Source organism: Lycium ferocissimum, chromosome 8 (genome assembly GCF_029784015.1).
Source record: "Lycium ferocissimum isolate CSIRO_LF1 chromosome 8, AGI_CSIRO_Lferr_CH_V1, whole genome shotgun sequence".
Classification (NCBI taxonomy): domain Eukaryota; kingdom Viridiplantae; phylum Streptophyta; class Magnoliopsida; order Solanales; family Solanaceae; genus Lycium; species Lycium ferocissimum.
In genome coordinates this window covers 23854130-23870319 of record NC_081349.1, presented here as the reverse complement: position 1 = coordinate 23870319, position 16190 = coordinate 23854130, and the positions used below count along the sequence as shown (strand labels likewise).

General features: G+C 34.7%; 1 protein-coding gene and 2 pseudogenes across 1 annotated transcript; all 3 read right to left on the bottom strand.

Annotated features, from left to right (window-relative positions):
* Positions 1-390: 390 nt before the first annotated feature.
* On the bottom strand, positions 391-5757 carry LOC132067627 (LEAF RUST 10 DISEASE-RESISTANCE LOCUS RECEPTOR-LIKE PROTEIN KINASE-like 1.1; annotated as a pseudogene).
* Positions 5758-7104: 1347 nt separating this feature from the next.
* Positions 7105-10050, bottom strand: LOC132066735 (LEAF RUST 10 DISEASE-RESISTANCE LOCUS RECEPTOR-LIKE PROTEIN KINASE-like 1.1; annotated as a pseudogene).
* A 742-nt stretch (positions 10051-10792) lies between these two features.
* On the bottom strand, positions 10793-13597 carry LOC132067634 (LEAF RUST 10 DISEASE-RESISTANCE LOCUS RECEPTOR-LIKE PROTEIN KINASE-like 1.1). Its single transcript, XM_059460930.1, has 4 exons — positions 12524-13597; positions 12387-12431; positions 11893-12144; positions 10793-11813 (listed from the first exon to the last, which is right to left on the bottom strand). The coding sequence occupies exons 1-4, from the start codon at positions 13302-13304 to the stop codon at positions 11095-11097; spliced, it is 1797 nt and encodes a 598-aa protein (XP_059316913.1). The 5' UTR covers positions 13305-13597; the 3' UTR covers positions 10793-11094.
* Positions 13598-16190: the final 2593 nt, after the last annotated feature.

The following is a 16190-nucleotide window of genomic DNA, read 5'->3' as shown; positions in this document are numbered from 1 at the left end:
AAATGGATGACTTAAACTTTAGAAATAGAAGCTATACATCCAAAGGTGAGAAACGAAAAAAAGGAAAAGGAAAAGGCTCTAATCACACCCCAAAACACACCTAAAGAAAGTCTGAAAATGTAAAAAGAACACTGCATACTTAGCAGTCAGCCTCATATTTCTCACTAGAAACTACCAAAAAGTTTTTCAAGTTTGGCGGAGTATATACGTATAAGCTACAATATTTGCTATGTCCCAAGCCAGCTTCTTCAAGAATTTGAAAAAGAACTAATCATTAGTTTTCATCCCTAGCTTATGAAACACTCACCCCAGAATCCAAGACACTATGAATCTATGACTGAGATTGAAACAAGAGTTCATAGTGATATAAATACCTCAACTTGTGAAAAATGAAAGTTTTAAACACTTCTAACCCAGTATGTTCTTCAATTGGCTGATATGGATAACATTAACCTTTTCCCATTCCTTCTCTTTCTTTTTTCCTTTTTCAACTTCTCCCGTTTATTTACAGTTTACCCAGTTTCTGACCCCAAAACAAAGATGGGGTCTTTGGACGGAGGAGCCTGGTGATCCGCTTTACATTCTCTGACCTGCGAGGGTTCAACAACTTCTTCTGTATACTGGAAGTGCATAATATTCTTATGCCATTGGGTTAAGTTACTTGCAATAACCAGTAATTGTTTGTAACACATATGTATGATAAGCTTGAAAATAAAGTAGAAAACCTGCTACAACAACTGGAGCAAAATTCTTTTTTGATCAGTAAAAGTCAATTTTATAAAACAAGAAATTGCCGGCAGTACCAAGTTGATCGTTGTTATTGCAGCATAACATAAATAGAATAAAATTCTTTACACTGCCAGTGTATATAACTTAAACTCTTATATATTGAAACTAAAAATTGAACGACTTTCACTCATAGATACATAGCTCAAGAAACTTCTCACACGAGTACACACTTGTGATCTCTCAATGTTTACATCAATAACAAACAAAGGGGGTATAGAACTACTTTGTACTAGACATACTAGAGCAACTCATCCATTTATCAGTCACAGAATTTGGTGAAGGAGCTGCTACTATTTTAGTTTCACTGCCACTGAGATTAGACTCAGCTCTCTTCTCATTGTCAAATCCACTAGTCTGAATCTCTTTTAGAGTATCCAAAACTTCAACCATAGTAGGTCTCATGTCCCTATCTGTCTGCAAGCAGAGAAAAGCTAGCTCTGCCACTGAAGTAGTCATTTCGCAAATCTTTGTATCTGAATCGAACCCCAGGGATGGATCGATCAACTCGTGAAATGCAGATTTTATAATCTTGTGTATTGCAAAGTTAGCCAAATTAATCTCTTGGCTATGCCTATTCATATCCACGGCTGGCATCGATGAAATGAGCTCGACAAGGACCACCCCGAAGCTATAGACATCGCTTTTACTGGTCAGCTGGTAACAGTCGTGATACTTTGGATCGATATATCCAGGGGTCCCCCGGGGTGTAGTTGAAATATGAGACACATCATTTGGGAAAAGCCTTGAAATCCCAAAATCTGCAACTTTAACACTAAAATTGTGATCAAGGAGTATGCTATTAGTCTTGACATCGCAGTGTATTACGTCAGAAGCATGCAGGTATGCCAATGCACCAGCAGTTTCTACGACAATGTTCATGCGGACTGGAGTGATCCATCCTTCGATCTATCACCATGGAGGTGATCAGCAAGAGTTCCATTAGGAACATATTCATAGACAAGGAGTAGTTCACGGCTCCGCCTTGATGTGCAGCCATAGAGGGTGACAAGATTGTTGTGCCTTAGCCTAGTAAGGATCTCAATCTCATTTACAAACTGCTGCATTTGCTTGCAGTTGTGCTCGTGGAGGCGCTTTACAGCAACCTCTCTTCCATCCTTGAGTTTTCCTGGTTATTGATGAACAAGAATTAGGCACATGAAGAAATAGTAGATGCATAGCTCAGTTGGATTAATAAGTTTCTCACCATAGTAAACAGTTCCATAACCTCCATCTCCAAGTTCCCTAGAGGAATTGAAATCATTTGTGGCTTCTTCAAGTTCTGAATAAGTGAAGACTGGGACACCAAAGTATAGACTGCCTCCCTCAACATCGTGATTAAAAATATCTGACAATTTCTTTGTCGAGAGAAGGTGGGATGAACTAAATTTCCTCTTCTTGTAACGCCAGATAAAGTATACAACTAAACAAGTTATCATCACCGATCCTACTCCACCAAAGACTGGAAGAGAAGTTAGTAATCCATGTATTTGGAAAAGAAAAAAGAAATAGCAAGGAGAAAGAATTTTCCCTTAACTCCACATCCATACACCTTGTGCAACCTAAATATAATTAAGTCTCTTCTTTATGTTTCTTTATTGCTAGAGAAAGATTATGAGCTTATACAAAATGGTGAAAATTACTATTATATCATCCCTCTATGTCCAATTTATGTGATACACTTTTTTCCAAATCTTTTCAAAAATAAAAAATTACTTTGATAATTAGACAACAAATTAACTTTAAACTTTATCTTTTCACTATTAACTCATGATCTTAATCAAGAGAAATATCTTTAGCTTATTTGTAGATCACAAGATTTAAAAATCTTCATTATTAGTTTCTTAAATTTTTTGTTAAGTCCAATCAACCTATATCACATAAGACGGAAGGAGTATTATAAATAAGAGGCAAGATTTGGTCGTCCTCACGGAAAGACTTAAATTTTGGCATTTTGATGCAAAGTCTCTTTGTGTGATAAGATGACCTTTTGCCCTCACGGAAAGGCCTTTGACTCTTGGGTGATATCTTGCCCACGTGGTTGTTCCTGTTGGATTGTTGCCTATTGCCCTTATTACCATTTTTTTGCTTGTTACCTCATTCTTTTTTTTAAGTCCATTGCACGTGGGCTTTGGTATATTGACATATGAAGTACTCCCTCTATCTCAATTTATTTGACACTTTTCGCTTTTGAGAGTCAAATTTTCTAATTTGATTGTGTGTTTGAACATAGAATCTTTAAATTTATCAAAATAAAATTTAAATATTTAGAAACTACGTAATAAGTACTATAACTCACCAAAATTAATAATTTAAAATATTTAAAAGACAAAGAACAATACGTTTGACTCTGGAAAACCGAAAAGTGTCTAACAAATTGGGACGGAGGGAGTAGTAATTTTTGTGAATTTTTTCGTGCCCCTTAGTCCCTCTGGTATTTTTAGCTTTTATATTTAATTTAAAAAATTAATTTTATAAATAATTAAGAAGATATTAATAGTTTTTTTTTAAATATATCTTTATTTAAATAAGTAATTGTTTACATAACCAAGAAATCATATTAAGCTGGTAATATTTAATTAAGGGTAATTTAGTGAAAACACTTCTTACTTTTTAAGAGTATATATGTAATTCTTTAAAGGGTGTGCCCAAGTTAAAAACATCATATAATATGAATTGTATGGAGTATTAGATTACTCTTTATATTTATCATTATACATTTTAGTAAAATTTAGACAACCTTTGAGCTACATTTTCATTTTCAATTGGAGCATTTATTAGATCTTACTAATTACTCTCACTTAGTTTCAATTTATGTGGTACTTTTTATTTTTTTGAGAGTCAATTTGACTAAATTTAGAATTTAAATTAAATTAGATCGACTTTATATTTTAAATTAAAATTTAGATATTAAAAATTATACAAAAGTATTATAAATTACAATTTTAATTATACAAAATTATTATAAATTACAATTTTAACTAAAAACTAATATTTAAAACATAAGCTATGTATGAAGAACTAAATTGATTCTTGAGGTTCATTTAATGAATTTATATTTTTTCCTTGATTTCGTATAAAACAAAGCTTAAATCGCTACATTAAACTGGAATAAATTCTTGCCACATGAAATATCATGAGTAAAACTAAAGCTTAATATGTAATCAAGAAAATCTATTTCTATTTGTGAATAAAGAAATTATATGCTCACAAATTTATAAAAATGCCAATATTTTTCGATTTATGATTAGCAGTGAGTTGTAATTATTTCACATAATTTAAATAATGTTACTTCAAGTCGCTTGTGTCCCTTTGATATTTGATAATTCTCCTGTCAAATTTTTTTCCTCATAAATAATTTTTTTGTTTAAAAATTATCTAATTAGGTGACTAAGAAACTTTAATAATTATGAAAACTTATTAACAGTACATGTTTAACGCACCAATGAATTATATTAATTATGCGATAAAAAAATTGATACAAGGTATACTTCTTTAATTAAAATATTATTATTTTTATATTTAGGATTGGGTCATTTGCACGATTTCCCTTTAAAGGCGGTGGTCTTTAATTTTTGCCCCTCAAAATGTTGGTCTTTAATATTTGTCCTTCACTTAATACCCCGGGTCATGGTTTTGAACTCAGGCTCAGTCAAAAAAAAAAAAAAAAAAAAAAAAAAAACATAAGGCATAAGTTGCGCAAACTTTTACCCAAAATTGGTCCTTAAGGCCTAATTTGGAAGGCAGAGGTTTGCAAAATTGCCAGTAAAGATTTTTTTTTCTTTTTTTTTTTTTTTTTAATTTTTGCCTTAAGGCAGAGTTTGAAACCAACTTATGCATTGCAAATTTTTTTTAAAATTTTTGACCGAGCGGGGTTTCGAATCCGGAACCAAGGGCTTTTAGCGAAGGGTAAAAATTAAAGACCAATGCCTTTGGAGGGCATTTCGGTCAAAAAATTTGGGCCGGGGCATAGCACGGGTCTCATGTAACTAGTTTAAATGATATGCATGAATATTTTGTATAAGAATAACATGGCAGAAATTAAATATATTTTACTACCTGTGCCCAGAATCCCCTCCACCATATTGCTTCCAGTTGTTTCTTTTCTTTCATCGCTACTACTTGTAGTTGTTTTTTCATCTACAAAGGAGGGCAATGTTACCAAATATACTATCAATATGTGGTATGAAACAGGAAAGGGACTTAAGAAGCATGAACTTGACCTTGAAAGTATAGATTTTTTTGGAGATGTCTACCTTTCTGACAATAAAATTTGTTGGTTTTATCAGTATGGCATTGACCTCCACCATAGTGACATTGGTAACAATCATCAGACAGTTTCCATTCTACTAGAATTTCGGGACCTAACCAATCGAACAAACCACCATGACTTGACTGAATTGGCAATCTGATAAGTGTACAGTTGGTAGGAAGATTGTCTGCTCCTATGTATTCATCACCATCTTTGGAAAGCTTGTAGTATATGCTAAAGCCTTCACAACCATTGTACATATTATAACCAGCAAAACGATCATTCTTCTTCTGGGTAACGTTTAGGGGATTATTACGGGTAGTGTTGCATTTGAAGAAGTTGTTAAGATTAAGCATGTTGAAAGAAATAGAAGGAGAGTTTGGAAGGGAGAAATTTTTGTTAAAAGCCTGGCACTTGTGTTGCCTCAACGTGGTTTCAAGCTTCGGGTCCCCAAGCCAAACTGATGAATTACGCTTCTGTAAAGCATAGTACCAATCTTCTTCAGGAAGAAGTCGGATTTTCGGAAATGGTTTAGCATCACAACCAGACATAGAAACAATTCCACAGTCAGGTTGTGTGGAAAGAGAGAAAGGAAAGCTCAGGTCAGTAAGATTTCTACATGAAAAGGACTTTGGACAAATAGAATCGTTGCTGCTATTTGCCTGAACTAAAAATCAGAAGAGATAGAAGGAAACAAATAAAAAAGAAGCCAAAGCCATATTGATCCTACTGCAATAAGAGGAAAGCTCACCAGTCTATATCTTATAAGACCAAGTGACATAACTTCCAAACACTTTCTTTATTACTAGTCTTTAGCTTATTGGTAAAGTTTGTCAAAAAGAAACATGTGGAACCAAACGTATAAGAAGGGTTGGACTTATTAGGGAAAAGAAAGGTGAAGAAAAAAGGAAATGTTCACATTAGCTTTTGTAGCAATTGATACCAGTAGAAAGACTTGACTTCTTGACTCTGCACTACAACAACTATTTCTCATCATTTTCAGGACCAAAGTCTCCAAAAATGGATGACTTAAACTGTAGAAAATAGAAGCTATACATCCAAAGGTGAGAAACGAAAAAAAGGAAAAGGAAAAGGTTCTAATCACATCCCAAAACACACCTAAAGATAGTCTGAAAATGTAAAAAGAACAATGCATACTTAGCAGTCAGCCTGATATCTCCTTCTTCTTATGGTTAAAAAATTAAACCTTCCATTTGCTCATTTTCTCACTAGAAACTACCAAGAAAGTTTTTCAAGTTTGGCGGAGTATATACACTGTAAGCTAGAAATATTATGCCATCTTCTTCAAGAAATTGAAAAAGAACTCATCATTAGTTTTCATCCCTAGCTTATGAAACCTTCTGAGCCGAGTAACTACCGAAAACAGCCTCTTTACCTCACAAAGGTAGGGGTAAGGTCTGCCTCTTACCCTCCCCACACCGCACTTGTAGGATCTTAGCTTATGAAACACTCACCCCAGAATCCAAGACACTATGAATCTATGACTAAGATTGAAACAAGAGTGCATAGTGATATAAATGCCTCAACTTGTGAAAAATAAATGTTTTAAACGCTTCTAACCCCGCATGTTCTTCAATTGGCTGATATGGATAACATTAATCTTCTCCCATTCCTTCTCTTTCTTTTTTCCTTTTTCAACTTCTCCTGTTCATTTTTTGTATCACCTTTTTAACCCCAAACAAAGAGGAGGCCTTTGAACGGAGGAGCCACTGTCACTCTGGTATCCCCTTTACATTCTCCGACTTGCGAGGGTTCGACAACCTCTTCTGTGTATTGAAAGTGTATAATATTCTTATGTCATTGGGTTAAGTTACCTGCAATAATAAGTAATTGTTTGTAACAAATATGTATGATAAGCTTGAAAATAAAGTAGAAAACATGCTACAACAACTAGAGAAATATTCTTTCTTTGACCAGTAAAAGTAAATTTTATTACAAAAAATAGGCTTTCCAGCAGTACCAAAGCTGATACTGCAGCATTACACAAATAGAGTAAAATTCTTTACACTGCCAGTAAATACAACTTAAAACTCTTATATAATGAAATTAAAAACTGAATCTCTTCCACTCATAGATACATAGCTCAAGGAAACTTCTGACAGTAGTACATTTGCAGTCCCTCGAAATTTACATAAAATAACAAAGAAAGGGGTATAGAACTTTTAACTACTTTGTACTAGTTATATCAGAGCAAGTAATCCATTTATCAGTCACAGAATTTGGTGAAGGCAGTGATTTAACTTGCTTCAGCAATAACCTATCTTCTGATTCTGAGAAAGGAGGAGCTGCTACTATTTTAGCTTCATCGGCATTAAGATTAGACTCAGCTCTCTTCTCATTGCCAAATTCACGAGCCTGAATCTCCTTTAGTGTATCCAAAACTTCAACCATAGTAGGCCTTATGTCCCTGTCTGTCTGCAAGCACAGAAAAGCCAGCTCTGCCACTGCAGTAGTCATTTCCCAAATCTCGGTATCTGAATTGAACCCCAGGGATGGATCGATCAACTCGATAAATGCACGTTTTATGATCTTGTTTATTGCAAAGTTAGCCAAATTAATCTCTTGACTATGCCTATTCATATCCACAGCTGGCATTGATGAAATGAGTTCAACAAGGACCACCCCGAAGCTATAGACATCACTTTTACTAGTCAGCTGGTAACATTCGTGATACTTTGGATCGATATAGCCGATAGTCCCCGGGGACCGGTTGAAATATGAGACACATCATTTGGGAAGAGCCTTGAAATCCCAAAATCTGCAACTTTAACACTAAAGTTGTGATCAAGGAGTATGTTATTAGTCTTCACATCGCAATGTATTACGTCAGAAGCATGCAGGTAAGCCAATGCACCAGCAGTTTCTATGGCAATGTTCATGCGGATTGGCCATGCCAGTGATCTGTCCTTCGCGCTGTCACCATGGAGGTGGTCAGCAAGAGTTCCATTAGGAATGTATTCATAGACATGGAGTAGCTCACGGCTTCGCCTTGAAGTGCAGCCGTAGAGGGTGACAAGATTGTTGTGTTTTAGTCTAGTAAGGATCTCAATTTCAGTTACAAACTGCTGCATTCGTTTGCAGTTGTGCTCGTAAAGGCGCTTCACAGCAACCTCTCTTCCATCCTTAAGTTTACCTAGTCATTCATGAACAAGAATTAGGCACATGAAGATTATTTGAAGCATAGTTCAATTGGATTAGGAAGTCTCTCACCATAGTAAACAGTTCCGAAACCTCCATTTCCAAGGACTCTAGAGGAATTGAAATCCTTTGTGGCTTCTTCAAGTTCTGAATAAGAGAAGACTGAGACACCAAAATACATACTGCATCCCTCGACACCATGTTTAAATATATCTGAGAATTTCTTTGTTGAGAGGAAGCTGGACGAACTAAATTTCCTCTTCTTGTAACACCAGATAAAGTAGACAATTAAACAAGTTATCATCGCCAACCCAACTCCACCAAAACCTGGAAAAGAAGTCGGCACTCTTTTTTTATGAGAAAAGGTAATAGACTCCATTAAAGATTACCAAGAAGGTACAAGAAAGAGTACAAACTAGAAAATTTCCTTCTATATGTTGAAGGAATGCTAAAGATCTAACGTAGAGTTCATATGCGATACAATGTTCTTCCTACACCAAAAGAATAGACTTTTCAAACATCTAGATCTGACATGAAGTATGTTTTCCCACCTATCATTAAAACATCTGTTATTCCTCTTCTGCCAGACATTCCAGAAGGAATTTCCCTCAACTCCACTATCCATACGTTTTGTGTAACCTAAGAATTTAAGTTTCTTCTTCTATTCTTTTGAACTGGAAGAATTTAAGTCTCTTCTTTATGTTTCTTTATCTTTAGAGAAGTGTTGCCTTATACCACTATAAAGATGAAAACTTAAATGATATGCATGGAAACACTGTAATAGGAAATTGCATTGCAGCTTAATATATGAAATATATATTAAACTACCTGAACCCAGAATCAGCCCCACCATACTTCTTCTAGTAGTTGTTGCATCTACAAAAAGGATAATGTTACGAAATATTATTGATATGTGATATGAAAACAAGAAAGGACCCCAAGAAATATGCACTAGACTTCAAAATGTTGATTATTTGGGAATGTCTACCTTTGTGACAGTAAAATTTGTTGGTTTTATCAGTCTGGCATTGACCTCCACCATAGTGACATTTGTTACAGTCATCAGAGAGTTTCCATTCTACTAGAAATCCAGGACTAAAAAAGTTGTCATCTAATGTTGGGAGAATTGGCAATTGGAGAAGTGAACAGTTGGCAGTAAGATTGACTGTTGAAATGACTTCTTCATCATCTCCCCGAAGATTGTAGTATATGCTAAAGCCTTTACAATTATTGTACATTTTATAACCATAAAATTGGTCGTTCTTCTGGGTACTACTAGTGCTGTTGCATTTGTAGAAGTCGTGCATACTCATAGGGAGAATTTTGAAAGAAACAGAAGGAGAATCCGGAAGGGAGATATTTTTGTTAAAAGCCTGGCACTTGTTTTTCCTCAATATAGTTTGAAGCTTCGGGTCTACAAGCCAAACTGTATAATTAAACGGCCTGTCTGTAGCATTGTACCAATCTCCTCCAAGAAGCAGTTGGATTCTTGGAAGTTGTTTAGCATCACAACCAGACAGGGGCATTATTCCACAGTCAGGTTGTGTGGAAAGAGAGAAAGGAAAGCTCAGGTCAGTAAGATTTCCACATGAAAAGGACTTTGGACAACTGGAATCACTTTTGGCCTTTGCCTGAACTAAGAAAAAGATCAGAAGATGAGATAGAAGGAACCAAACAAAAGAAGAAAGGAAAGCCATATTGAATCCTACTGCTAGAAGAGGAAAGCTAGCTGAAGGTTTGTGAATTGTAACTATAGCTCAAAAGACTATCTTATAGGATCATGTTCCATAACTTTATAGCACTTTAAATATTACTAGTCTTTAGCTTTATTTGTCAAATTTGTCAAAAAGAAACACTTTGTGCAACCAAACGTATAAGAGGGGCCGGACTGATTGGGGGAAAGAAAGGTGAAGAAAAAAGGAACTTTCCACATTACCTTTTCTGGACATTGACACCAGTAGAAAGACTTGACTTCGTGACTCTGTCTACTAACACCAACTTCTCATCATATTCAGGACCAGTCTCTAGAAATGGAAGACTTGAACTGTAGAAGTAGAAGTTATATTCATTTCAGTTTTCTGAAATTTAACAGATACATCCAATGGTACGTAAAGATAGTCTGAAAATGTAAAAAGAACATTGCATAAGGAGGTTAAAAGTCCAACCTTCTATTTTTTTCATTATTCCCACTAGAACTATCAAGAAAATGTTTCGAGATAGGGGGAGTATACACAGAGTCAGTTAGAAAATATTTGCCATGTTCCAGGCCATCTTCATCAGGATTTTGAAAAAGAATCAATCATATATATTCATCCCTAGCTTATGGAACACTCACCCCAGAAATCTAATACACTACGAGTCTATGACGAAGATTGAAACAAGAGTCCATATCATTATGACTTAATACCCAGATTAACACCTGTACTTGCACAGATTTCTAACACCGGTCCTCAATAACTCCATGAGTTCTCAATTAAAAAGTTCTAAAAAACAGCCAATGTATACAACGTAAACTCTTATATAGTGAAATTAAAAATCGAATCACTTGTAGATGGATAGCTCAAGGAAACTTCTAACAATTGTACATTTGCAGTCTCCCAAAATTTACAGAAAAAAAAACAAAGAAAGGGGTATAGAACTTTTAACTACTTTGTACTAGTTATATCAGAGCAAGTAATCCATTTATCAATCACAAAATTTGGAGAAGGTAGTGATTTCACTTGTTTCAACAATAACATATCTTCCGATTCAGGGACAGGAGGAGCTGCTACTGTTTTAGCTTCATCATTGGAATTGAGATTAGACTCAGTTCTCTTCTCAGTGCCAACTTCACTAGTCTGAATCTCCTTTAGGGTACCCAAAACTTCAGCCACAGTAGGCCTCATGTCCCTATCTGTCTACAAGCACAGAAAAGCCAGCTCTGCCACTGAAGTAATCATTTCCCAAATCTTGGTATCTGAATCGAACCCCAGGGATGGATCAAGCAACTCGTGAAATGCACATTTTACGATCTTCTTTATTGCAAAGTTAGCCAAATTGATCTCTTGGCTATGCCTCTTCATATCCACAGCTGGCATTGACGAAATGAGCTCAACAAGGACCACCCCGAAGCTATAAACATCACTTTTACTAGTCAGCTGGTAACATTCGTGATACTTTGGATCTATATAGCCAGGGGTCCCCGGGGGTGCGGTTGAAATATGAGAGATATCATTTGGGAAGAGCCTTGAAATCCCAAAATCTGCAACTTTAACACTAAAGTTGTGATCAAGGAGTATGTTATTAGTCTTCACATCGCAATGTATTACATCATAAGCATGCAAGCAAGTCAATGCACCAGCAGTTTCTATGGCAATGTTCATGCGGACTGGCCACGTAAGTAATCGGTCCTTCGCTTTGTCACCATGGAGGTGATCAGCAAGAGTTCCATTAGGAATATATTCATAGACAAGGAGTAGTTCACGACTTTTCCATGAAGTGCAGCCATAGAGGGTGACAAGATTGTTGTGCCTTAGCCTAGTAAGGATCTCAATTTCATTTACAAACTGCTGCATTCGTTTGCAGTTGTGCTCGTAAAGGCGATTTACAGCAACCTCTCTTCCATCCTTAAGTTTTCCTAGTCATTCATAAACAAGAATTAGGCACATGAAGAAATGGTTGAAGCATAAGCTCAGTTGGATAAGGAAGTCGCTCACCATAGTAAACAGTTCCGAAACCTCCATCCCCAAGGACTCTAGAGGAATTGAAATCATTTGTGGCTTCTTCAAGCTCTGAGTAAGAGAAGACTGGCACACCAAAGTATATACTGCCTCCCTCAACATCATGTTTAAAAATGTCCGAGAGTTTCTTTGTTGAGAGGAAGCGGGATGGACTAAATTTCCTCTTCTTGTAACACCAGATAAAGTAAACAACTAAACAAATCATCACCAATCCTAATCCACCAAAAACTGGAAGAGAAATCAGTAATCAGAGGCTTTCAAACAAAAGAAAACATCACGAGGAGAAAGAAAGTGTCCTCTCAACTCTACTATCCATACATTTGTGTAACCTAAAGTACCTGTCTCTCTTAAAATCCTATATCATTATGGAAATGTTTTGAGATTTTACCATGCTGAAGAAGAAATTCAAATGATATGCATGGAAATTCTGTAATAGGAAAGAACACTGCAGTTAATGGACATTTAACTACCTGCTCCCAGAGTCTGTCCGAACTTTCTTCTAGTCGTTTTTGCATCTAAAAGAAAAAAGAAAGAGGAAAAATATTATGAAATATTATAGATATGTGATATGAAAACAAGAAATGACTCTAAGAAATATGCACTAGACCTTGAGCATACGGAGTACTTTTTTGATGACCTTGAGCATGTGGATTATTTGGATGTGTACAATGAAATTTATTGGTTTTATCAGTCTGGCATTGACCTCCGTCATAGTGACATTTGTTACAGTCATCAGAGAGTTTCCATTCTACTACAAAAAAGGGACTTAAAACGTCGAACAAACCACCATCATATGACCTCCAATCAATTGGCAATCTGACAAGTGAACAGTTAGCAATAAGATTGTCTGCTCGAATGTCTTTAACATTATCATCTCCGTCAACCTTGTAGTATATGCTAAAGCCTTTACAGCCATTGTACATTCCATAACTAGCAACATGGCCGTTCTTCTTTTGGGTAATGTTTGGGGTATTATGACTGGTGCTGTTGCATTTGAAGAATTTGTGAAGTGACAGCGGAGTGAAAGAAACAGAAGGAGAGTTTGGAAGGGAGAAATTTTTGTTAAAAGCCTGGCACTTGTGTTGCCTCAACGTGGTTTCAAGCTTTGGGTCCCTGAGCACAACTGTATAACTAAACTTCGTGGCTAAAGCATAGTACAAATCTCCTCCAGGAAGCAGTTGGATTTTTGGATATGATTTAACATCACAACCAGACATAGGCATTATTCCACAGTCAGGTTGTGTTGAAAGAGAGAAAGGAAAGCTCATGTTTTTAAGATTCCCACATGAAAAGGACTTTGGACAAGTTGAATTATTACTGCCCTTTGCCTGAACTAAGATCAGAAGAAGATACAGAAGAAAGCAAACAAAATAAGAAGCAAAAGCCATATTTTGAATCCTACTGCCAGAAGAGGAAAGCTTGCTGAAGCTTTATGAATTGTAAACTGTAGCCAGCTCACAAGACTATCTTATAAGATCAAGTCCCATGACTTCTATTATAAAAGGGGGAACCCAATTTATTGGACAAATTTGTCAAAAAGAAAGACTGTGGAACCAAATGTATAAGAGGGGCCGGACTTATTGGGAAAAAGAAAGGTAAAGCAAAGAAAAAAATGGAAGTTTTCACATTGACACCAGTAGAAAGATTTGAGTTCTCGATTCTGCATACTAACAGCAACTTCTCATCATTTTCAATACAAAAGTCTCCAAAAATGGATGACTTAAAAGGCAGCCTGGTGCACTAAGCTACTGCTATGCGTGGGTCCGGCAGGGACAGATTTACTTTGTCCCAAGGGGTGTCACGTGACACTGCTTCGTCAATTTTTTTTTTTTATTTTTTTTTTTACAAGATATACACATATAAAGAATAAAAAAAAACTAAAATACAAGGTAAAAGTACTAAAAATGACACTACTTATACACAAAGTTGTGTGCGGCCTGGTGGTTGGGCGCTACAATTACGCGTGGGAGGTCGTGTATTCGAACCCGCTCGGCCTCACCTTTTTTTCTCTTACTATCTTATTTAAATTCTAAAAGAAACGGGTAAAAGCAACTGACACAGTGACACTTAAATGAGTTTTATTACTAACTAGTGAATTTGATCCGCGCGAAAGTGAAAAAATACCAATGAATTTATGCTATAATTTTTTTAGTTAGATTATATTTGAGAGATAAAAAAGAAGAACCATGAGAATTATTAATATCAGCTATAAAAATCACATCTATTAATATCATACTAATAATAATTTAGGCAAGTACATCCCTCGGAGTAAAAATTACAAAATTTGTTAGCTATATCCTGATAGTATGTGGAAAAAATTCCTAAAAACTCAATTTCTCATCATACATTAGTCGTGTAGTACCATTCATACTTCTATAATTCCACCAAATGTGCTTAGAAGAGATCTGGTGAGACTCTCCCTAATTCCTAATCTACATCCCCGAATAGAATAAAATTGAGGAAAAGAATGTAAGGCAAGAAAAAATAGATGACTAAATACTTACATGAGTTGAGAAAATTAAAACCTTTAGTCCTAACGTCTCAAGAGCCTCCACCAGTCTACTCAACACACTTAATTTTCTTTCTCATTTAATTCAATTATAATTGGATATTTTTCTATAGATAAAAGAAGAGTTAGATTTTAATTTCATTTTTTACTAATATTTTCAGTTAGTTTCTTCGTGTTTTAGAAGATAAATTAAAAAAAAAAATCTACTAATATTAGAATCCCATTAGACACTTTTAGAAACTTTGAAATCTCATTAAATAAGTTTAAATTAAAAACTACCGACACGAAAAAAGTATTGTTAGGTAAGTGTAATTTCCATAAAATTGTACATGTACTACGATATAAAAGGTCAAAATATGCATGATAATGTGATATATTTCAGATTCTTCATATACCACTCACTCCAACTTCTAATAACAAAAGAGTATTAACTTTTTTCTCCCCAAGGCACAACAAAATTGATCAGAACTTAAAGCAAGGAATCATTCAAAAGTAATATAAAGTTAATTGACCTTCATTCCTTCAAAAGTTTTTTTCCCTTATACATGGTTTATGCACAAAAGAAAATTAATAAAATAAATGATAAAAATATAATTTGACCTTTATTCCTTTTCACGTGAAATTAATTATGTAGGCAAAGTCTCTTTTTTTTTTTAAATTTTTAATTTTTATTTTTATCAAACATCTTCATCTAAAAAGGTAACTGTATCAATTACCACAGATTGGGCTCCTCTCCATTTCTCATCTCTCCATTTTCCCCAAGTTCTACATTAGATTAGAGACACATGACATGGATTAAAATTAATGGCTAAGATTTAATTGACTAAAGCAAAACTCTCTAACCATAGTTTATATAATTAATAACTTATCCATAAATATATTAAAATATTTTCTCTCTCTTCTTATTTTAATATTCTATTTTTTTCAATTATGACAACTCTTTAATGGTGATATTTTCCGGAATATACACAACTCTTTCAAAAATATATAATTACCAATTGAATAATGGGATCCATATTATGTGAATTAGTAAGCATCATAATTGAAAAAAATGGAAAATATCACCAATTGAATAATGGGGTCTATTTCTGCGTAGGAAAAAAAAATTAAGTGGGAAAAATAATCGGGTAAAGGAGAAAAGATATTTTACTGCGTAGGAAAAGTAAAATAGGAAGAGAGAGAAAATAATTTTAATATATTTATGGATAAGTTATTAATTATGTAAATCATGGTTAGGGCCTTGCTTTAGTCAATTAAATCTTAGTCATTAATTCTAACCCATGCCATGTGTCTCTAATCCAAGGTAGAACTTGGGGAAAATGGAGAGAAGGAAAATGGAGAGGAGCCCAATCCAATTACCACTCCTTATGATAGACTTTAAACGTAGCTTAATCGCAATTGCTTCAGAAAATGCTAATTGAAAACAACTTAACAATATCCTCGTAAACAAAATAATCCAATTATACACATTAATCAACCTGCAAAAAATAAAAATAAAAAACACAACCAAAATCAGTGAGATTTAAAAAGGAGAAAGAAAACATCATAAATTTATCTCGCTAAGCACAGTTCAAGCAATTGAACCCAAAAAAGGCTTCAAATACAATTCAAAAACATAATATTTTCAATTAAGAATATCAATGAAGAGTAGAAAAAAAAAATTAAAATTGATATAACTAATAACAATTGGCACTACAATTTTCATATACATTAAAAAAATCCAAAATTCATGAACCATAGAGAAAGAAGCACTGAAGGACAGAAG

Bases quoted from the DNA above. Each gene is read 5' to 3' on its own strand.
- LOC132067634 (XM_059460930.1), bottom strand. From the start codon at position 13,304: ATGGCTTTTGCTTCTTATTTTGTTTGCTTTCTTCTGTATCTTCTTCTG. The intron at 12,145-12,386 runs GTAGTTAAATGT...TTTCTCTTCCAG, and splicing joins CGGACAGACTCTGGGAGCAG to TTTTTGGTGGATTAGGATTG. The intron at 11,814-11,892 runs GTGAGCGACTTC...ATGAATGACTAG, and splicing joins TTTCGGAACTGTTTACTATG to GAAAACTTAAGGATGGAAGA.